Source organism: Gavialis gangeticus, unplaced genomic scaffold, assembly GCF_001723915.1.
Source record: "Gavialis gangeticus isolate Ggan-Ray unplaced genomic scaffold, GavGan_comp1, whole genome shotgun sequence".
NCBI lineage: Eukaryota > Metazoa > Chordata > Crocodylia > Gavialidae > Gavialis > Gavialis gangeticus.
The window spans coordinates 93859527-93884014 of NW_017729031.1; the positions used below are offsets into that span (position 1 = coordinate 93859527).

At 40.2% G+C, this 24488-nt stretch overlaps 1 protein-coding gene across 1 annotated transcript in view; it reads left to right on the plus strand.

The window, feature by feature from the left end:
• ABCA12 (ATP binding cassette subfamily A member 12) overlaps positions 1 to 24488 on the plus strand; it is a 164717-nt gene that overhangs the window by 63342 nt on the left and 76887 nt on the right. The window contains exons 12-23 of the mRNA XM_019523394.1: positions 1126 to 1232; positions 4175 to 4428; positions 4531 to 4643; positions 5172 to 5296; positions 6430 to 6603; positions 6928 to 7092; positions 9724 to 9922; positions 12386 to 12525; positions 14634 to 14753; positions 16093 to 16183; positions 18954 to 19133; positions 21032 to 21347. Of these exons, the coding sequence (XP_019378939.1) occupies positions 1126 to 1232; positions 4175 to 4428; positions 4531 to 4643; positions 5172 to 5296; positions 6430 to 6603; positions 6928 to 7092; positions 9724 to 9922; positions 12386 to 12525; positions 14634 to 14753; positions 16093 to 16183; positions 18954 to 19133; positions 21032 to 21347 (1984 nt within the window). The remainder of the gene's footprint in view (positions 1 to 1125; positions 1233 to 4174; positions 4429 to 4530; positions 4644 to 5171; positions 5297 to 6429; positions 6604 to 6927; positions 7093 to 9723; positions 9923 to 12385; positions 12526 to 14633; positions 14754 to 16092; positions 16184 to 18953; positions 19134 to 21031; positions 21348 to 24488) is intronic.

Here is a 24488-nt window from a genome sequence, read left to right on the forward strand (position 1 = left end):
GAGGGAAGGTTTAAGTTGGACATCAGGAGGCGCTACTTCACGGTCAGGGCGGCTAGGGTCTGGAACCAGCTTCCAAGTGAGGTGGTGCAGGCTCCCACCCTGGGGGTTTTTAAGAGGAGGTTGGATGACCACCTTACTGGGGTCGTTTGACCCCAGTACTCTTTCCTGCCATGGCAGGGGGTCGGACTAGATGATCTGCTCAGGTCCCTTCTGACCCTAGAAACTATGAAACTATGAAACCTGCTTGGTGAGACCTTGGAGCCTCTGAAAGTCAGGAGGACCCTTTTACCTTGTGTATTTGTATTCGTTGATCTTTAGAGGTCAGACTATCAGTGTAATTTGTCAACCCACATAATCAGAAAAAAAATTTCTTTTTCCAATGCAGCTACATGGCATTCAAGTAAAACTTAGTAGGGACTCAGCTTTAAGATGTGAGATCTCCCCTTTACTGCTGTGCTCTGTTACAGTTTCTTCCTTTAAAAAATATTTTGAGAAGTAAGGTTCTACTGACATAATGGTGTTTTATTTGGTTATACTGTAGTTAGTACATTTGTATGGGAACACCTGAATGACTTTTATCCCCCAAAGAGCAAGCAGCAAGCACTGATCAAACAGTGACTGTCAGAGGGTATGTTCACACAGCTGTTACAGCAACTGAGATGTACCATAGAGATACCCAAGTTGGCTTAGATGCTGCTAGCAGCATAGCTGAGGCAGCCCACAGCTAAGCCTGGCTAGTAATATTAAGCCTGTTCTAGAAGCAGAAGAAACACCTGCACTGAACTGTGTGCTGGCTCAGCTGTGCTGCTGGCAGCATCCAGCTAGCTCAGGTGTCTCTTCACTTCACTACTGTGTGTGCAGAGTAGACATACCCAGAGTCACAATCTAGTTCCTGAAACAATGCAGCCTACATACTTTACTCAGACTGGATCAGGAGGTTATACTCTAGGCTGAAAAACATAAGTTTAGATGTGCTGAGCCCCTCTAACTCCTTTTGAATTCAGAAAGATCTGTCATTTGTCAGCACCTTAAAAAGGTCTGCAAAGAAGAAATATAAGCTTCCAGATATGCAGGGTTTCTGTAATAAACATGGGTCCCATCTGCAGTAACTTTTTTCTGTTACAGAAAATATAACACTGCTTCTGAACCAGGCTCAGATAGAAAAGGCCCCTTTCACTCAGAATGACACCTCTGAGAAACACTCATCCATTTCTGAGCTCCTGAAGTCAAAAGTAAGTCTGCTCATTCAAGGGATTCCTTGAGTATTACGTGGTTACTGAGGATGGAGCTAGACTGTTTTGCTTACAAAGGGGATGAAGCTGGACTGTTCACAATGGTGGCAGGTGACAGAACAAGGAGCAACTGTCTCAAGTTGCAGCAAGGGAAGTTTAGATGAGTTATTAGGAAAAAACTTTCTCACTAGGAGGGTAGTAAAGCACTGGCACAAGCTACCCAGAGAGTTTGTGGAATCTCCATCCTTGGAGGTTTTAAAGACCTGGCTAGACAAAGCCGTGGCTGGGATGATCTAGTTGGGGCTGGTTCTGCTCTGGGCAGGGGATTGGACTAAATGACCTCCTGAGGTCCCTCCCAACCCCAATTTTCCTATGAATTTTAGGATTTCTATGAATGACCAGTGAAGTTTTCTGGAATCCAGTTTAGGGAAAACAATGTTAAAAACTCCTCATATGAGCTAGGATGAAGACTGGATGTTACTGGTGCTTCCTGTGCCTGTGTGGGGCAGAGGAGTGGGGAGGGAGTTGCACTTATCTTGAAGAGAAAATACTCTTTCCCATGCAGTTATTACAAATGTATGTTTAGATTTGAGAGAAGACATAGATGCTTCTGCTTTTTTATCCTATTACATTTTTTCATCATCCATCCTAAGATGCCAACAAATGCCTCTCAAGGAAGACTCCCCAGGTGCAGGCATGGAAGGAGACAGTCTCTTAAGAACCCCATGCAAGCCATCTAAATCTTCTGGTTTATCCATATCTGATTCACCTGCCATTAACAGGGGTTGAGACTTTCAAATCATTTAGCAGAGTTAAGCACATCAGTTGCATGAAACCTGTGCTCCAACCTCTTTTAGGTTATTTGAAAGTCATACATCATTTGAAAGTAAAGATGGCAGTTAAGCATCTAAATACCTTTGACAGCCATAGGGAATTAGGCACCTAACAGAAATGTGAAATACTCCTTTGTAACTAACAAGGCGCACTCGTTTGGTGTAGGAACTCTCCACATGTATACTTGTCTACAGCACGTATTGTAAGGCAGGCCCTCATTTTGTCTGGTGTCCCTGGAAATGAACATAATACAAATTGTAAAATAAATAAGAGATTTCATTGCTGGAGTTCCAGACCCAGGATTTTAATAGAATGGAGACTGACTTTCTAATACTAGTGTGTCATCTTTTTCTTGTGCTAATCTGTCTTTCTTAATCTGTTTTCTATGTAGCTATTTTCCTCTGAACCATTCTGGAAAGCCATAGCAGGAATATGGGTTTAACATTGCTTTGAAAAATCTCATACAGTTGAAGTTCTGAGGATCCAAACTGATTAGTCAGCTTAATGCTAAATAAGCTACAAAGGCCAAACTTTTCAGCAAATATGCACCAGAATTTAGGTTCTGCCTTTACACATCTAAACAATGGCTGTGAATACTCAGCAGCTCTCGTCGAGGTCTTTGGTATTAAAAGATTGAGCTGGGTTAAGCAGTTCCAAGATAATGTTTTGTCACCTCTAAATATGACACAGTTGAGATGAAAAATCTATTGGTTGTGATTTTCAAACAGGGATGAGTTTCTGTGCTGTTTCATAGATTTTATAGATGTTAGGGCTGGAAGGGATCTCGATGATCATCAAGTCCAGCCCGCTGTTCCAGGGGCAGGAAGTCAGCTAGGATCAAATGACCCCATCAAGATAAGCATCCAAGCATTAAGATAAGCATCCAAGAGTTCCCTGTTCCTGTAAGGCCACGTCAAGCCAAGAATCATCACCATGAAACTAGACCTTCTCACTTGCTCCAACTTTATGCACACCTAAACCTGATAATAGGACAGTGTAGCTATGTAGAGAGGTTCTGAGCAGACACTCTGGTGCCACTGGCAGGCTGTCCCAAAAACAGGAGTGACCTCTTTGGGTTTTTCATTGACAGTCCTTGGCTTAGCAGGAAGGCTTAAGAGCTGCATTGCAAAATGTGCAGAGCAAGGAGAGAGAGAGAGAGAGAGCGAGAGCAAAGTGTATTTAAGCCATTTTTGTCTTTCCAGTCTTAGGCAGTTCTGAACATGAGGCTCCCTGCATATTTTAGACAACCCCAAGCCCATCTGGGTTACAGCAGCCTTCTCAGGTGCATTGCAGCACATCTTAGAATCCCTGCAGGCTGTGGTCGCATTATCAATATGCTCCTCTTGCCACCAGTATATCCTCTTCTGAAAGTGCTTGTGAGGGGTTCTCTTTCCATGCCTGCACTTGGGGAATCTTTCCCAGTTGCAACCAGGGCTTTTAGAGCATTTTTACACCACTCCAGTCATTTAATATGCCAAAGCAGGTGTAGAGGATCTCATTTTAGATACCCAAAGGTAAGCTAAGTGCCTAAGTAATACTGAACCAACACAGAGCCCTGTCTTTGGGCTTGCTTACTGTGCTTAATTTTTATTAAAGTAAAGGGTCCATTTGAGAGAGGAAATAAATGACTATGCAAAGCTGTAATAGTGTAATAGACATCACCATTAATAACAGCAACCTTGCTCTTGATACTTATTTGTATTACAGTAGCATTTATTAAGCTTAGTGTGCTAGGCACTTGCAAACAGTCCCTACCCCAGGGAGATTTCAGTCTACATAGGCAAGGCAAAGAAAGTGTAACAAGAGAAACAGAGGTACTGACAAGTAAAGCAATTTCCTTAGGGTAACACATCAGGCTGGCAGTACAGCCAGGATTTGAATCTTGATTTCCCAGGTTCCAGGCTACTTTCCTATGCTGCTCAAGGCTCTACTTCTCATGCTATGGTGGTCACTGTGCCTTACAGTTCAGCTCAAGGCCTTTTAAACTAAAGCTCTTGACAATCAAGTCCCAAAGAAAAGCAAAGTGATGCCTAGATTCTTTAATCTAAAACTCAGTTTTTACATTTCTATTATATAATGTTCGTCATGTCTCTTGTTTTTATTTAAAGATCTCTCGCCTCCAAAACCTGGCAAAACTTCTCTGTGTCCGTGAGAGCTTTAAGTTAGTGCAACATATCTGCTATCTCCCTAATATTAGTTTTGAAGCACTTTGTGAGCAAAGTCAATTTCATGAGCAACTCCTTCACAGTGCTGAGCTAAGCGATCGCATTGTGACCAATGTAATTAATCACAATAGCATCTCTCAGGAACTCCAGGATATACTGATTGGAGATCCTACAAAACTCCGGTTGCAAATGGAATGGTAAGGCCACCTCAAGTTTTTATTTTTGCCCTATTATTTCATTCCTGAACTTCTCACAGTAGCTACTTACTTTCCTTTAATATTGCCTATGCTTTTTTTAAGGTTTCAAGAACATTTACCGCAGATGGATTGCTTTCAAGATATTGCTCAATATGTGGCTACTATCAGTTCCATGGTGAACATCACTGAGAGTGCAACCGTTCCTGAAAGGAAAGGTAGTTTTACACAATCCCTATAAAACTTTGGGTTGTGAATGTGGTCACTCATTTAGTTGTTTCTGTTGACATTCCCTCAGCAAATGTTATCATGTGTCATGGAAGCTAAGTGGGTAAAGCAAACAGGTCCTGTATCCATTAGCTTTTATTTTTGTACTTTGCATAGTCTGACTTTCAGCTTCAAATAGCCCATTGACTGATATTTCTGGATCTAGCCAAAAAAAAGACCTGTTCTTTGAGCATAGATGAACTGTGGCCCATATTGGACCCAAAAGATATGGTTCCACAATCCCTACAATTATCAAGGACAGTACCAGTTCCAGTTTGTTGCATGACAAATATCTATGAAAGTTTAGACATATATTATGTATGCCATATAGTTCTGCTACTGTCAGACAATGTGTATAATATTTGTTGGGTAAAATTGCTCGTTTTCCTGTACCCAAAATAATGTGAATAATATGCATGTATGTAATATTTAATTAAATGAAGAGAAAGGTACCATATCTTTTTTTGTTTGTGTTAAAGAATTGTTAATGGATATGTTTACAAATGTTGATGAGATGAAAGAAGAGCTCATAAATGAAACAGGAATGTCCACAGCAAGTATTGGTACTCTGATGGAAATACCTGTCCCAGAAAACACAACTCAGGTAAGCTTACTTCTGTTCAAGTTGAAGGTCCTGTTCATTTTCAGTTCTTAGATAACTAATGTAAATCTAGGGGCTGCTCGTGAAGGCAGCTTAGGATATCTCCATTGTGGCACCATAGAGGTTGATATGTTGTTCCCATGGGTGACAAAGTAAGTAGCATTTTATAGATTGGACTAAACAACCAGAAGAGCTTTGTAATCCAGTGCAGCTATTGAAGGACAGAACTGCATGGGTTTTTTTTTCTTCTGACCTACAGCCACTGGTGGGCACATCCTTTGTGATTACTTAGGCACACAGTCATGAAAGTCGGATAGTCATGAAAGTCTAGTTGATTGTGGCTATGTCCACATTGTGGAGAAATGGTCACAATCCAAATGGGAATGAGTACCTCTTACCATTTATGATGTCAGGAATTACAGAAGTATTAGGAATCCAAAATTACTTTCACAAATTGAATTTTCTACTCCAAGGATGAGCACATGTGCCTCGGTAACTTGGATAAATACAACTACAAATGGTTCTTTGCTCAGTCACATGTAAGAGCATCACCACCATCTTGTCTGGATTCATCTAAACCTTGTCTTTGTCAGCAACTAGAAGAGGGAAACACCAGCATTGTTTAAAACTGTGAAAACTGTGGCTAGGAACAGATGTTGAATTTGCCCCTGGACAAGTTGTGCCTGTGTTTGTGCCAGAAGTATCCCAGCATTTGTGTGTACACACATTGCCCTTCTTATCTAGGTGTTGTGAACATCTGAATTCACTGCCACTTTTCTGCCACAGATTCAGTGATGCAGTCTTGAGAGAACCATTCAGATGTGCTTTGTGATGTTTTGGGATAAACTGTTAGTACTTCTTATCCTGTGAACCTGTTTAGGATTTATCCTGGGACAATGGACATGGATGTCTGAGCAAATTATTTCATTTTGTCCCAGGATAAAATAGTTAATCCTGGGATAAATGTAGAGTCCGTTTGTAGCCTTTGGGTAACTGTCTACTATTTTAATTGGTCCCAAAAATAATGGGAAGAATCTTATATTTCTCAGTTCTCAGCAATGCAAGAAGACATTGATGACGTGCTTGTTGGAGAAGTCTAACCATTTACAAATCTGATTTATTTTATGCACATACAGCTCATTTCTCAGATCCTCCAGTTGGAGTCATGTAATGTCCACGCTACTGACCCAAAGCTAGAAGCAGTGGCAAAGGAATTCTGCAATCTGTCTCTTCCCGAAAGGACTCGCCAGACTTACATCCTAGGGGTCACACTTTTACAACATTTAGATGTTTATAATTTCATGTATAAGGTTTGTGTTGAAATTGTAGAGTATTTTCTGTAGTTTTTATTAGCTGCTATGGTTAAGATTTTAAACGACATAAACGGATGTACCTGCACTGGTGTGTTATGTTGATTATTTAAAGCTGGGGACAAAGTACCAGGGCTCAGCTTTCAGAAGTGCTTAAAGAATTTAGGAGTACTTGTCCCATTTATTTCCTATGGGACATTTGTTCCCAAGTAAACATGCTTTGAAAATCCCATAATCAGTACATTGGAGTTAGTACTAGAATGTATGTGTGCAAGTCTGTATATGTACGTTTAGAATTACTGGCTTCTTTCTTTTCTCTCCTAGATGTTTTTCCCCAAAGAACTGCAGAAATCTGTGGAGAAGCTCTTGGACTTCCTGACAGAAGTTAAAAAATTTAAAAACAAAGTGGCATCTGGTATATCTCCACTGTCAGAAGCAATTAATTCATTCAGAAACCTACAACAGTCTAGAAAAGTGGCCCTGTCTGAGGTGTGTGTTAGTCTTAGGATGATCCTAAGGAAAAACACCTTTGGAATAATTACACAGAGTTCTGTTATCTGTAGAAACTATAGGTGCGTAGGGACATAACTGTGGGTGCATAGGGAAATATCTGCAGGTTACCACATTTCTTTTAAGATATTAGTGCCCTGGAGAAGAGTTTGCATACAGCTAAATTCAATTAATTAGAGAACTTTTAAAGCTCTTTGTGTCTTTCCTTGCTGAAAAATACCTGATTTGTATTAACATAGGCAGCAAAGGGACACTCCCATGATGGATTTGAGAAAGGGAAGGGGCATGGAACCTAGGATGCGGGAGATGTACGACGGTGGTGAAATGAGATAATGAGTAATGAGATGAAAGGAGACAGACAGCTGCATTGTAAAGGGAAAACTGTACAATAAAGGTCCGATACAAAGTCAACACCAGTCAGTGGAAACATTTCCATCAGCTTCAGTGAGATTAGAGTCTGGCCCAATAGTGAAGTTTTCAAAAACATATTTTTGGTGACTGTTAGGTTAAATAGGAATAAAAATGTGGAGGACAAGTTTAGCATAGCTAAATTTTTGTGCATATTTTCTTGAATACCACATGCACTTTTTTCCCCCCAAAATCACCCCCCTGATTTGGGCTGTGAAGCTTAAGCATAGAAGCTGATTTTTCTGCCTGGAATAAAAGCACCCTGCTTTTTTCTGCTCCAAAATCAACTGCCAGGCAACATCAGTGCCATTTCTATTCAGGCAGCTGAGGGGATCATTTGACTTAATGGCTCATTGTTTTCACTTCTTAGGTGTTAGATGTGTTAGCTAACATTTCTTCTGGCAATTTTGCTCTCTGCTAGTTTCTTCTGGTCCCACTTCTATTTCACAGCCTTGCAGACTGTTTTAACTCTTTTCAAAATTGTAGATTCACCCATGGAGTCAGCCTTCAGCAGCAGCTAGGGTGTCAGCTTTTGGTTAAGTAGAAAGGGGAAGGTGAGTGAGCTGAAGATTAGGCTATGTGCCTGCTCTGTGCAGCCATAATGCAGGGAAAACATTTTTTTTTTCATTCTGCCTTTCCCAAAGCACAATGCATGTATCTTTTTTGGGGGTGTGTGGTATGCAACAAAATATTGTAGTTTATTGATTAGGACTACAAAATACTATAAACAGTAAGTGACATAAGGTGTATATTACACATTCTTGGTCTGCTGTGGTGCTGCAACAGGTCAAATGGTTCAAGCTCAATATGACTCCACACAATCTTTTTACAGCTAGCTTGTTTACTGCAGCTTATCCTCTAGAATTGTCTTGTGGGCTCATTTTGAAGGAAGAAATGTACTATAAACATTATATCAGCCACCATTATCGGTATTCAGCTGGATTTTTGAACGAAACAACATAAAAGTGAAGGCATACACTTCATTTTGTTTAAGACAAAGGAAAAACATGCTTGCTAAACAGTTTTTAGGCAAATAGACTATAAGTTGTGCAAAGCTTAGGTTGTCCCTGTAACTAGGTGCATGGCTCAGGGACTGAAGCCCAGCTGCAGGGGGTTAGAGAGAGGACCCTGCCTGCCTAGGAGCCCTAGGTCAGCCGATAGGCATGATTGATTGGCCTTAGGGGAAGTTAAAAGCTCCTAAGGAGGTGCGGGGTGGACAGAAAAGACAGAGAGGAGGCTGCTATGCTGAAGGATAAGTACCACACCTGGGTTGCCTCTCTTTCAAGGTCTGAAGAAAGGCCATAGGTTTTGGTTGTGTTTATTGTCTGTTTCTTATGTTGTTGCTTGCCTTGTTGTGGGGACAAGTGTTTCCCCTGCAAAATAAATGGAGTGGAACTGAGAGTTGACTGGATTTTATGAGCAAACTGGCTCTTAGGTCGGGCTAAAGGAAGGGTAACCTACTACAGGTCTTTGTCTAATTAATAAAGTATTATAGGAGTTCAGTTCACTATTTAATATAGCACTATGAAAGCCTTATATCATACAAGGTAAAATAGGTTTCTAAGTAACACATAAGCCATCACAGCATTAACCTAAATCTGCTCCTACTGAATTAAGTTATAAAACTATTATAGTGAGAACAAATTAAGCCAAAGCTGATAATGTTTTAAAATCTCACCCTGCAAGTGCTGTAGTTGGAGGAACTGGGATTGTGGCAGACTGTTTACTACTGGGATTATTCTTAGTAGTCACCTACCCAGGAAAGGAACCCTACATTGTTTCTAGGGATGGTTATTATCCAGCCTTGGTTCATTTCTTGTCATATCATTATACATGATCAGATCATAGAGGCAGACCTTATTTTATTTACTCAAATGAATAATGACTGTTAAGGTGGATGAGAGAGGGATGTTTAGCTCCAGACAAGAGATATCCAGCACTTCTTCTGAATGGACCCTCTTTTGCTGATGTAAATCTGCCAACGTCTAACATAAATCAATGCAGTAGCTTTAGCATTGATGGTATTAATTTATAAACTGTCATGCTAGATGGGTTCAGGTAGGCAAATTAAAGGTAGATACATTTCTAACCAAAAGCATCTGTAAAAAATATTTTATTTCTCTGTCTTCTCCTCTTCCCCACCTCTCTCCAAGTATGGTCCATGTAAATGCATTTGTTTCTTTTTCTTTTTTTGTCCTATAGGCATTGTTTAAAACAAACAACATAACAATAACTAGTGGATCTTTTCAAACTTTATCAAAAGTTCTCTGTAACCAGGAAATATCACCTCTGTTTTTTGAGTCCTGGTTTCCTGATTTTGATGATCCCAAAAGCAATAGTTCTACCCACGATTCTTATGTACAAAGCAAGATGAGGAAATACGGCATTCCACAGAATTCCAGTAAGTTTGGTTCCAGCTACAGCACACTCTGAAGTATTTGCTCATTCAGAGGATATCATTAGGCATAGATATACATTTCAGTGCAAAACTGTAAGAGCTTGACCTGAGCGAAACTCTTTGGACAAAATCCTCTTCGTGGAAAAATGCAGATTCAGCAATATGAAACATTTTGCAAATGTGTGTTGATTGGGCCACGTTTCTCATTGTATTTCTTTTAAAGTCTCTAAAAACTTAAACTAGCCTGTTTCTGTATTTAAAATCAGTGGTACTCAACTTTTCAGCCCCACAGGAGAGATGAATGGCATGGGGCCAATTCACAGGCCAGATCCTGTTTGGGGTCAGTGTACGGGGTTGGGTCCTGTGTGTCCAAATTGGGCTTCATGGCACCCCAATCAGGCTCTACCCCTGGATGAGGCTGTGCACCACCTTGACTCAGCCTTGTAAACCCACATCGGGTCCCACACTACCTGAGCCAGGACCCTGCCTTGGTCAGGCCCCACACACTAGGGCTATGCAATGTGATCTGACAGGCTCCCTATGATCTGGAAATCTGGCAGCAGGGGAGTAGCAAGTAGTGCAGCCATCATTTCCCAAATGACAATTTTCTGGACCTCTGGGGACCCAGCAGGCCAGGTGACACAGCTCTGTGGACTGGATCGGGGCCAGAGGGTGGGGTACCCCTGTTTTAAACAGTACTTTCCATTGACTGAAATGTACATTTATTGCAAAAATAGAACAAAAACTTTTTCTTAGTTTTCTATGGTTTGGAATGGATAATGGACTGGAAAAAAATCTTTGTTTTTTGCCCAGGCTAGTGTGGTTCTGATTCTGCAGTAACTATAAATTGAAATAATTAAGCTAACTTCAGCAGAAGTACAGTACCTATGAATTACAAGGGTGAGAGTGAGTTAACAGGCTTTCCTTATTAGAGCTGACTGATATTTTTTCAGATGGAGGGTTTTCATTGAAAATGGCCTTTTTCAAAAAATGAAAAAATTGGGAAAATTTTTTTTCCCAAGTGGTTTGATTTTAAAAAAAGTGTTTTGTAATGATTCCCTAACTTGTATAATTCTCTGCATACTGGGCACATCTGCATGTTCACTTAATGCACCTTAGATACTGCAGATATAGTTTAGTACTTGCTTAATAAAATACTCACTAAATGCACAGTAGCTCAAGTTACTGTACAGTAGCACCTGTGCACGGTTATTTTGTGATGCTTCCTGCACATTAGCTTAATAACATGGCACAGTAGGCTATTAGCACATGTTTTAACTGTGTTATTAGGCTAATGTGCAGTAAGCATCTTGTGTAGATGTGTACACTGAGAACCTAATTTATGGTAATTAAACATGTTGCTAAAAATACTGAAAATCAAAAAAGGTTGTTTTCAAACCTTGAGAAACAAACGCCCCTCATTATTTCCCCCGTCCCCCTTTCATTTTTTAAATTAAAAGATAGAAATTTTTGAACACCTCTAACCTCTATATTTTAGTGACATATTTGTGCATTGATTCAGATTCTTGGCTGGTTTATTACACTATAGTTGTGATTCACTATTGCCTATACTGAAGTCAATGAAGCTATTCCAGCTTACGCCAGCTAAAGAGCTAGTCCATTCAGAGCTGCTTCTATGGCAGTGGCCAGAGGGAATATGGGAACGCCATTAAGCTAAGTCCTCTGTGCAGAAGGAACCGAAGAGAGTTTTTGCTTGGAGCCCATACCAGTCTAACATGGGCTTTTAAGTCTATCGTGGGATATTATTTGATTACCAGATGTTGCTGTTTGTGTGGAACATGATGTATTAGTTTGCATAGGACATCTTGGGGCAAATCATCCCCATCACTTCCATTAGTGAAGAGGACTTGTATCTAGAAGATCCAGATGGAGACATGTGAAAAAAAGATTTCCAGTTAAATACAATTCTGAGCTATCAGAGCCAAACTCTTAACTGGTGTAATTCTGAAAAGCAGTGGTCACTTCAGTGGCGCTTTGGTGATGTATGCCAACTGAAGGTTTGGTCTTCTGTATTTATGGGTGACTTATTTTCATAATGCTTAAGCAGGAAAACTCAGGTTCTTTGAGCAAGTAATGTCATGGCTTAATGCTTCAGTATCTCCCGCATCCCTGATGAGCTGATTTTAGGGCTTGACAGGTCACTATTTTTATCTTGATGTGCAGTTTTTCCAACTGTACTGACATTATTAGCTTCTCAGTTCACCAAACTCCATTTAACCTGAAAGAAGAAAATCTCTGCTGGTTCAATGAGACACTTGTTGTCTTGAGTTCAGCAGCAAGAAGCCTTGGGTGTGGATTAGTTTTGTCAAGATGCGTTATATCAGTCAGTGCACAGGGCTATGTAGTCATTCTCTGGCCAAAACAACAAAGTGGCCTGGCAACAAAATACACCGAGTAACTATTGTGTGCCTATTGTGTTTATGTGCTTTGCTTTTCTCTTTGCAGCATCATTCTGTTTAACGTTTTATCTGGATTTGACAAGTACCCCTACCGGAGCATTAATTTGGTCTTTCCTAAAACCAATGCTGCTTGGGAAGATTCTTTATGCACCAGATACCCCAGAAACTAGAGCAATCATGGAAAAGGTATGACACCACCATGAGAAGGCTTCTTGCTCAATGTCCAGAGAAGACTGGTGTTTTGGAGAAGCAGAAGAATTCCACTTTCTGCCCTCTCTGGAAGTCATTGATTTAATTGGAAAAGCCTTCTGGTTTTTCAATGATTGATGATGCATTATTATGAGGCTTCACATCAGGTGTTATCCAGAAATTTTGAGACTATACAATAATGTAAATCAATCAGCAGCAAAGAATTATTTAATACATTTAAATTTAATATGGGTCTAATCCACTTAGTGCAGGATTTTGGTTGGAGGCAGTAGAAAACTGAACCTGATCTAAACATCCCTATGGTTTTTTAGGTGTTTATGCCTGGGGGTTCAGTTTGAGCCTATCACTATCTTTCAGAACTTGCTTTCCATGCCCTTTTATATTTCTTTTTATTTGAAGGCACTATTTCCAAAGGGAATCCTGATTTCTGAGGGTGATGTCACATGTTCAACATTTATTAAGTGCACTTAAAACTCAGGGTCTTGTCACATGTTATACTTAGAATATGTTTTATTTAGATTGTAGTCAGAAATACTGTGAGTTAAGAAGTTTTCTGAGAAGTTACATAGTAATGATTACTACAGTCTAACTAAAACATGTCCTAAGCTCTGGAACTGTTGAATACTCTCTGATGCACTTCAGTGTGCTGCAGGGTCTGGGACCATGATTCTTGGTCCCAGCCCTTCCACTGGAGCTGATTCAAGGCTCTGGTGGAGTAGGATGGCTGGGTTTAACAATCATTTGTTGGCAGAGCTCCTGCTGAATTCAGTGAAAAGAGCATTTTGCCCCATAGGTTTTAGAAAGGATGCAAATGAATAGGTCAACGTATGCAAAAGCCTTGAATAAATGCAGATAGGAAAAATCTTCCCCTGAAATCAGGTTATCTCATAACTACCTCCTGCAGGTTTTCTTGCATCTTATTCTGAAACTGCTGCTACTGGCCACTGTCAGGAACAAAATACCATCTTAGAAGGGCCTCAGGTCTGTTTCAGTCATGTAATACTCATGTTCCTACATATCAAATATGTTTCAAATGCTTTTCATGAAAAAATTAAGTGAGCAAAAGAAGCAGAAACAATTTATAAGCTACCAATTCGTGAATACAATAAAGTTCCATGAAACAATAAAGAGATAGCTCATAATAAAGGGTATTGAGGAAGTTTTGAATGGAAGGTTTTCTCTGCAAAAAGTCTTTGGCTAGATCCAGTCACTTAGGGTACTTTTACATGTGCCTTGAGGGTAGGGGGAACTTTAATTAGAGTGGTTCTGAGAGCTGCTCTAATTAAAGTGCCATAGCATCTCATGTATCAGCATCCCCATGCTTCAAAATGGTAGTGGGGGTGCTTGAACTAAACACTCCTGCTGCCATTTTGAAATGAGGGGACACTGATGCCCAAGATGTGGGAGGCTGCTGGAGCATGGTAATTACCATGCTCTAGTAGACTTGATTTAATCAAGTTTGCTCCAATGTGTTGTAATTACAGCACCTCGGCACACCCTCCCAGCATATCTACAGGCACCTTAATGAGCGTGAGTACCTTCCATTGACTCTGCTGGGACATGCTTTCCTTTCAGTCAAGACTGAAAGTAGTCCTTCATCCTTATTAAGCATTCTGAGACTTAAGAAAAATTGGTGATTCAACCAAATTTTGGCTATTTATTACCTAGATCAGGTTCTGAGCTCAATAATCTTGAATGGCCTCTGAGGGATTGTTTGGATGAGAAAAAGGGATTTGACTTTGAAAAGTAGAACTTAACTTTCTTTCCTAAACAGCTTAGCTGTAGAATTTTAAGGCCCCAAGTCAGCAAAGTGTTTGCGTACATGCCTAAATCTTGCTCTGTTCAGCAAAGTACTTGAACTTTAAGCACCCGTGTATTATATAAACAGTTTTACCTTCAGCACATGCAGAAGTGCTTTGCAGAATAGGGGCAGACTGTTGAAAAAGAGTCTAAAGAAGGAAAGCTTGTTCAATATGTATAAGGTCATGGAAACATTAAGCTTTCTTGCAGATATCAAATGCCTAAGGTCACTGAACAACTGGATTTATTTGTATTTGTATTTTTATTTGTATTTGTTTTAAAAGTCTAATGCAACCCTGAAGCAGATAGCTGATCTAACAGAGATATCTCAGGAATGGATTGACAAGTCACCATTGATCATGAATTCACTGACTACGTTGAACCAAACAATTCCAGTTGTTAAGGTATCATCTCACAGCTAACACAATTATCTTGTATCACAGGTAAAGAAAAAGGCTGAGGGCAGAACCTGAGTCACTAGCATTGTGACAATTCACATCAGTTGAGTAGCTGCCTTTCCAGGGTTTTTTGCCCTGTCGTTCTCTTCCTGCCCACGACTGTGTTGTTAATGTGCATGTAATCAGTACTTCTGACAATTATCTATTGACACCAGTACTTATAATGCACCCTCCTACTGAGAATGGGATGTTCCGCCACCAATAAAAAATCCCTGCACTGAAAAAGGCATAGTTTTCAGAGCAAATCCTTATTCTGAAATGATCGGCTTACAGAACATCCCTTAAAACTAACAGCATGTGAAGGCATGGCAGAGGTCCCTACAAAATAGAGAATTCTCTTTAGTTAATTAATTCAACTACTTCCTGCTTGATGTCATAAACAAAGTTGAGTTGCTTCTTGTAATGCTTAGCCCAGCCAGAGACACCAAAGAAACTGTTGTCTTTGGAAAGCAGAAAAGCATCTCTAACATAAGAACTAAGTTTTCTCTTTGATATGCGCACGAGAACCTAGAGGATGAAAGAATGCTATTCTGAATTTGTAACTCTGTGAAGAAAAATATTTAAATTTGAACATAAAACCTTTATATTCTTTCTTTTAGGAATGTATCACTGCTTGAATACAAAAAGCTGAATTGCTTCTTGCCATTCTGCTTCCTTGCTTTGAGCCATTAATAGTAATTATTGTTTTCTTTTTGGTTAAGAATATCAAGCCTGGCTTTTTATACTCTTGGAACACAGAAGAATTATTAACACCTTTCTGTCACTGAAATTCACCATAGTAAATGTGACATAATTACATTTCTGGGAAATGCAGGAGGGAACAGATGAGGAGAAAAAACATTGATTTGTGGAATAATGAGTTATTACACATTCCACTAAGCTACAATCTGATGAACTGAATTTCACTTATACTGCAGTTCCCTGTACACTGTGGTCAAGCATTGCACAGGGACCTTACGTGACAGAAGTTGCATCTACCCACACTTTAAGGCCAGTTGAGTGTCACTGATGTAAATGGGACACCAAAGGTCCTCTCCATTGACATCAAGGGTCATTGGATCAGGCTGTTAGCTCACTGACACCCTCACCTTTTCCACCATAGCTGGAAGTGATTGTAGAGTGTGGGGTGGTTGTGTAGACCCTCTGCAAAAGGGATAAATTCTGGCTGATCTTTGTGATAGAGTGGATAATACAATGGAGTACAAATGAATACAGTAGGAATATGATGAATAAACTTCCTTAGTTTTTATAGTTAAGTCAACTTTTTCTTTTTGTCTTTTGATAGAATGCCCTGAAGAATCCATTTGTACAAGTTTTTATTAAGCTCATGGTGAAGCTGGATGCTGTTGAATTGTTGAGCCAAATAAATGAACTGGGTAAGCTGCTATGCATATTCCTCCTACTTTCATATTAGTATTGGGAACATCAGAGCTGTCAAACTGGATCATCCCATCAAAGAAAAGATTCCTGTTGGCCATTGCTGACAGTTTGGTGCAAGCCAAACTCATCCACAGGGCACATCACAGTGTGTTTTATACTATGATGTTTGGGCTGAAAACAATCCTCCTGGACTGGTTAGAATGCTAGCATATGTTTATGTAAATGTGGCTTGATTGCCCATGTAATGTATGGACAACAAAGATGGAATGAGACAGGAAGTCCTATTATCCCTGTTTTGCAGATGGCAAAATAAAGCACAGAGAGATTAGGTGATTTATCTGTGGTCACCTAGGACAATCTGTGGCAGGTTTGACCTTGAAGCTAGATCTCTTAAGTTAGGGAGCAGCAACCTTTTGCTGCCATGGGCTGGTGCTTCTGGCCCAGGCCCTGACAGGCCACAAATCTTTGCCTCCGCCCCAGTGGGTGCTCTGAAGACACAAAGCAGATAGTAGGACCATGAGGATGCCTCCTTTGCTGCCTGCTGCTATTTCCCCAAGGTGTCATGGACTGGATTTAGTCTCTTCGTGGGCCAGATCTGGCCCATGGGCTGTAGGTTTCCAAGCCCTGAACTGGTCACAGTCCAGACTCTTAAGTCAATATAAACATTTCTCTTTATAAATGTCTCTTATGTAGATCTAGCATATAACATAAAACATATTATGTGTGTACTTGTAGACACTAGCATATTAGAAATCTTGTGAGATTCCTAAATGCAAACATCTACCAAAAAAACCCTCTCAACTAATAACATAGTAGTATTTAAAGGGTGCAGACAAAAGTGATAATTTTTACCTGATCTAGCCACAGAAAGCAGGAGCTGCACTTCTGTCTGCAACCAAAGTGATAGCGTAGTTAACTATGAACCCAGTACTATCTTTTTTAGGCTTTCTCAATACAGACACTTATCTCTAGCAAAATCCTGGAAAGTTTGTTATAGAATGCAATAAGTAAAGAATGAAAAAATTATTTCACGATTTAATGTTAAGCAGTGTAGTTTTATGGAAAATAGGCTTTGTCAAACATTTTTATTTCACAAAAATGATCCTAAGTTTGGTTCGATAAAAGTAGCTATGTTACCCTCAGTCTATTCTGGTGTGTTCAAGAGAAAGTTGGTGTGATCACACCTACAAGTACCTATATGGGGAAAAGATTTTCACTACTAGCTGGCTTTTTAACTTAGCACAAAAAGCCATAACAAGATCCACTGGTTGAAAGCTGTGGATCACCAAATTCAGTCTATAAGGTAAGTGCAAGTGAGTAACAGTGAAGATAAGTAACCACTGGAGCATCCTAGCTAGGAGTGAAGTGGATTCCCCATAACTTGAAGTCTTTAAATCAAGACTGGATGCCTTTATAAAATAGATGCTTTTACTCAAATAGAACTCACAGGCTTGAGTCAAGGTTTACTGGATAAGGTTTTTATCGGTGCTATGCAAGAGCTCACTTTAAAGTTTATAATGGCTTCTTCTGGACTTAAATTCTATGAGAGAGAATATTAGGAATTAAGTGTGTTACTGTAAATGAGTACAGTATTTCTAAATGGAACAATATCAATTAAAAAGGAATCTCTGCAGCAAATTGTGGCAATCTCCTTTGGTCAATGGAGGACAATGTTCAGGTGTAATTAAACCTCAAAATAGTTATTGGAAAGTCTGATTAGAGCTGTTTTTAATAGTTCATTAAATATTGTTCTTTAAAATCTTCAGGAGCAGACTTCACTTAAAAGGAGTGAAATTGCCAATATTTTGCCTATTATTCATAATCAAATTTAGAAGCATAAGTCAATCGGTCAAATTAGATCTTGATGCAAAATATTGTTTCTTACTTTACCATTCTTTTAAATGGTCTGTCATAAGGAAGATCACTGACCTATATTATATAAAGATTTATGGCTGAATGGGAAGCCTACCAGCAAAAAGCTGCAGTAGGAATGTGCCTAACAGTGTGTCCCACATCTACCCTGACCACATTCCTTCTCCAGCCAGCAATACCGATCCCTATTCTCAGTGGAGGAAAGTGGCAGCCTCTTTCTGCCAACACAACTCTGGTTTATTTCAGCAGAGGGCCACATAGATTAGCAGTGAGGTTAGCCCCTTACCACCAGTTTTAGGGCCATCACCATGCTGTGCACAGTGAGTTCTGTACTAATAGTCACCTGTTAAGTGTTATCATCCACCCTAACTAGCAGTAAAATCATAGTTCCTGTGGCAGCTGTTCCATATTAGTTACACTGCATTACATTGTCACCTTTTAAAACAGGCAGAAATCAGCAGTACCTTTATTGGCTGCATTAACAGGTCTAGTACACACATCAGCATGACAGACTTAATGCTTACTTGATGTGCTTGGATAAAAAATATTCTCCCCTGAGCTAAAACAGATCAGCAGACGTGTTGATTATATAGAAAATCATTAGACGTGGAATGAATGGAGAACATCATACACAGTTTAAAAACCCCAACAGATTAGCAATAACTTCTGATTTAAGATGGCTGTCACATTCCATAGCTGGCATCCTCCCAAAAACAAACTCATGAGCGTGTTACAAATGATTAACATAAAAACTGGGTCAATAACATGCATTCATTGCACTGATAACTGCAGAACAATATTTTATGGTTAATGTTTAGATGGATTTTGTTGCGTCATTATTAGCATTTACAGTATAATGATGTGATGGTGCTTTTGTTTCATTTTTTCCCCCAGATGATATCAGGTTGGAATTACAGAACAATGCTGACATCATCAGTCAGTTGAACGTGTTAGCCACCCTGGCTGAAAACATATCTGCCTGCGTGTCATTTGATCGTATTCAGGGAGCAAAAAACGTTGAGGAACTGGAAGCAGTAGCAAAAGAGCTCTTTCTGAGGAATGAACTTTTTGCAAGTAAGTGGTATGATTGGTTACAAAAATGCCTATACAAATTACCAGTAGCCCGTGTGGCTTTTAATGACTCAGATGCAATGTACAGAATTCTCTATCATAGCTGTGGAGACTGCAAGCTTGATCAAATGAAGCTCAGCCTTCAGCCAACCAAAAATAGCCATTTTATGTTTGGATCTGCATCCTTTGGGGGTGACATCTCTTTATTCTAGATGATAATGGAAGATTTGATGTAGGTAGCTCTTATTGTCCTGGCAATTTGTCAGCTTTACTTTGTTGAACACTACTTGGAATCCCTTGGTAGATCACCAGACAGTTGTCTTTAATCAAGGGTTTTGAAGGTAAATAGGTATGTAAAGCAAGCAAGATAAGAGACAACACCTGTCATTAGAAGTTCATAAGGCTGTCAAGTGCTGTAACAAGACAATAACCCAGTATTGCAAGAGATACATTTTAATAGAGGCATGAGGTTTCACTCAAACCTAGGTTGAAACAGATGAAGCTATAGCATAGATGAAAAGGGGTATCTTATCTGTGTCCTTGGTTTAGTTTTGAAAGGAATTAGAAAATCTTGACAAATGTCACTTTCCTGCAAGTCGTAGAATTGTTAAATTTTATATTTCATAATTCAGTCACCATGATAAATGTATTCCTTTCTTCTGAGTGGAAAATCTTTTAGCCATAGCTTACATAAATGGATTTCCTGTACTCCTTCTGTATAACTGATTACATCATTTATAAATAGACTATATGTATACATTTTCTTTTAGTGTTGCCTTCATCATTCAAAATTATCAGAATGACTTTTCTCTTGGTGCCCTTTTAGACTTTGTTTGTAGGGGAGCAAAATCTGATAGGTGATTAGGAAAATTGTGAGTGTTTCAAGTCTTAGCTAGGAGAAAACCAACTTCTGTGTGTGAGTATGCATGTCTGACAGAAATGTGTGTATGGGTTTTTTTATTTTGTGAATTGAGTCACAACACTGTGCCTGGTCACACTTAGCATGTGTTTTATTTAGATCCTAATAAGTGTTACTATGAATTAGAGTTTGTTTGAAGCAGTCACACAGTAATGCTTACTAAGATCTGGACTGGGCTGTGTGCTTGACAGCTGTTTGTTGGGCCTAGCCTCCCACTGGAGTCTTGAACCTGTGCTGGTAGGCTCCCAGCCTCCACCCAAAGCTTGAACCAGCTGTTTGTCGGTTCTAGCTGTAGCACCGGACCAGAGCTGGTAAAGACCACTCGTATTATCTCTGTGGAGCAGTACCCCAAGAGCTGAACACATATTACTTAATACCATCTGGAGATATTCCTCCTGGAAAAAGTATCTACTGTGCCATGATATGATGGCACTTAGAACATGTTTTACTTGTTGAACACAAGGAAGTTGGCATTTTTAAGTGCATTGAACACATCCTAAGTATAACATGCAACAGGACTCTATTATATTGTACATATCAGTAGACTATGTCTGGACAAATTTATGGAATATATGTGTTTAAGGGATATACATACTGGGCATGTGGGATGCCAGGCTAGATCTCAAATCAAGATTTTCTCAAAGTGCTTCTTGATTTTGAGTGCTCAGTGAGTTGCACCTGAGAGAAGACTTAATGTCAGAGGCAGGTGCTCATCATCCATCAATTCCAATCACATAGAAAAATATTGTCCTAGGTAAAGTATGAGGAACTTCATTTACATGTATATTTATTTCAAGATGCTTGCGAGTAATGGTAATTACTTGCCCATCAGAATGTGTGTCTAGTTCCTGGAAAACTGTTATATTTTAATATAGAAAGTGCTATAATAACGAGGAGTTAAGACCCTGCATTTCAGAGGGCACTATTCTGTGGTAACCACAGTTGATCGAAGAACAACTTTTATTTTTTTTACTTCCTTAAGGTATTATCTTCAATTTGCCATCAAGCAGCAATCGACAGAAGAGGTCAGCACCTGGCACCCTGTCTCTTCCTCCACTGCTCAATTATACCATCAGAATGAGCAGCAAGATTTCACAAACAACAAACAGAATCAGGGAGAGAATCTGGACCGCAGGTCCACATAATTCAACTTCACAGAGCCAGATCTACAGTCGAGCATTTATCTATATCCAGGACAGCATTGAGCGAGCATTCATTGAATTACAGACTGGGAAGAGTCTACAGGACATAGCCGTCCAAGTCCAGGCCACACCCTTTCCTTGCTACAATAAGGATCTGTAAGTCCATAGGCTTTTAGTTAGTTAACTGCTCAGTGACTTCTAGGACATCTTATGTGTTAGCTGAACAAATACAATGACTAGAATTTAACAGCTGTGATAGCTTTCTATCAGAATAAATGGCAAAAATCTTGATAGTAACTTCCTTATGGCCAAGATTTCACTCATTGCTGGTCTTCATAACACTATATGAATTTGCGAGGAGCCATCATAGTTACTGAAGGTGAAAATTACTATCCTTGTTTAACAGATGAGGAAACAGAGTCATTTGTGGAGCTAGAATTAAAATTCAGGTTTGGCCTTTTCTATTGAGTACATAGATGTAGACAGCATGCTGAAGCTGGAAAACTCACTTATTAAGCAAAAGAAAAAAGTCACTAAATTCATAAACTTAAAGGTGAGCTCCAAGTTGTTTGTTATTATTCTCACACAGCAGTACTTATGCTCTGTTTCAGCAATTCTAGGTAATGCAAAGTCCAGAGTGTGTCTTCCTGCAAGGGATGCCTCCCTCGCAGGTGCTTCAAGAGCTGTAAGAGGAGATGAGATTGTAACCCTTATCTCAACAATGGTGAGAGAAGGCAGACAAGATTTCAATGAGCTGAGTTGTCAGGGTTAACTGCCTATTACACAGAGCAGTGCAGTCTGAACTATGTATGAACCTGAATGAGTCTTGAATGATAAACAGATGGTGAAAGAGTGAGAAGTATAGGATTCTGTCTGCTTTTTCACGTAAGTTGTTGCAGATCCTCAGCTGGTGTGAATGGACAATACTCCACTGAGTTCAATAGAGCTAAGCATGTCTTACACCAACTGGGGATCTGGCCCCTTGTATTTCTCACACAGATGTGGGAGAAAATGGCATCCTGGGATTGTGATGTCTTCTCAGAGTTATTACATTGACCAGATCTGGCAGCCAAAGTGGGTAAAACACACATGAAACGCTATTTGAAGTGAATTATAAAGCCGTAAAGAATGATCAGCATATTACACTGTTAAATTGGACAATAATTCCTACTGTATAAATGACTCTGCCTTGGCCAACAGCATAGATTGAACCCAGGACCTTTTACACTAAAGGGAACTTGCATACTGCTTGTGCTAAATTAATCATATTCTAGTGACCAAGCACTACAGCAAATCAAGAGCCAATATGCTTGCCTATCTCATTGCTACTGAGCTAGGCAGGGGAGTTTAAAAAAAATGTCAACTTCTTTCGGCAAATATATGGATTATTATTGTTAGAACATTTTGTACTACAATTAACTAGTTCCTGGGGGCACTTATTATTCAGCTGTAACATACCTTTCTTGTACTTGTAGTGCCAAGAAAACAGTCACCTTATCTCACCTTATCATTTCCTTTTTCCCAACTGGTACACCATTTTATTCAATTATTAAAATACCCAGGAGTGATGATGCAGCAAACACCACTCTAAATGCAACATTTGTCAGTTGTTACTGGCCTAGAGGGAAAATTCTGACAATCTTGAATGTCACTGAGCAATACTGTTAGAATTTGTTTTTCAAAATGTTTATCACCACACTATACAGATAGTTCAGACTGTGAACAGGAAGTGCAGAAGAAATCAAAACTCTTTGAAATTCGGCAGTTGAAAAATACAGTCTATCTAAATGAACACATTTGTGAAAACTGATTTGGATGACATTTTCAATTTTGCAAGAAAAAATTTCAATTCAAAATGGAAATTTCACTTAATTCAAAAGTGCTTTCTTTATTCAGAACATTTTGCAGAAGTAATATAGGGTTTTTAAACAGTGGGAGAGAAAAGGGAGAGAAGGGAATGAGATAACCCTGTAGTAGATTTAATCTGCTGCTTAAAACAGTCCACTGGTGATGTTGTTTTTAATTACATTTGCTTAATTTTACTCCTGATCATTGTCATGTGCACACCATCTGTGGCATATCTGGGATGGAAGAAAGATCTGTTGGCTAAAGCAAAGAGCTGGGTGTCATGAGACTTAAGCTCTTATCCTGGCTTTGTATAACTTCTCTGTGTGATAATGGGAAACTGCATAGGCTAGATACAGACATTCAAAAAGCCCAAGGCAGAATCAATCCAATCTATGCAGGTTTCTCTAAGCTGCATATATTGGATTGGGAACAAAGGGAACACACATCCGCCCTTCAATGTGGGGGACATGCAGATGACTGTACTGGCTGAGGCCAGGAGGCAGGGAGTGCTTCTGCATGTCTCCAAGGGTGGACTCTCTCCCCAGCCCTGTTCCCTCCCAGCAGCTGGCTGTCACTGGCATCAAGGAGAGAGGGGTCAGCCTTCCAGCTGTGCTTGCTCCGGTCTGGGGAAAATGGGTCTAGGCCTTCATGGTGGGGGGCCTCCACTCTCCCTCTCCTCCCCCCCACTGCTGCCACTGCCTGGCTTGGCTGACACAGGCAGGCAGGAGCTGGTGCTATGGGGCTATCGACCATAGCAGCACAGCAGGAAAGTCAGGTAGGGGAGCCCCCTGTTGCACAGGTCCCCTCTAGTTACCCTCCCTTGGGCTTGGCTGACAGTCTGCTTGTGGCAATCAGTCCTGGCTCCTGCCATCTTTGTCACAGCTGAGCCAGGCAGTGGCAGAGGGGAGGGGTGGAGGAGTGGAGGCCCCCACCTAAATGGGCTCTCTTCCCCAGCTGTACTCGCTTGGGTTTGGGGTGGATCAGTGATGGGCCCATGGAGCGGGGACCTCCATTCCCCCCATCCTGGTACTCCATGGCTCTCAGTCCGGGCTCATGCTGTCTCTGTGACAGCCTGGGGGCAGGGCTGGCCCAATGCTTGGCTGGAGCAGACAAGTGCTGGCCTAGGCTAGCCTGCTTATCTTACAAGGTGGGTTTAGCAGAGGCTTGCAAAGCAACCTGGGATGCTGGAGGACTGCAACCTAACTTGAGTCAGGATAGGATCTCAGGCAGAAGTTAGATAAACCGGTCTAACCTAAACTGATGAAATCTGATATTACCTTCATCCAGGTTCCGCCATTTTTAAGCTGGTCTGTGCGCACTGCATTTCTGTTCTGTTACAGGTTTAGACTAGTTTCTGATCACTTATATCAATTTATGTGTAATGTCTGTACCTAGCCATAGGCGACAATTTTCAAACGTGTGTTTCTAAAATCAGGCCACTGAATCTAT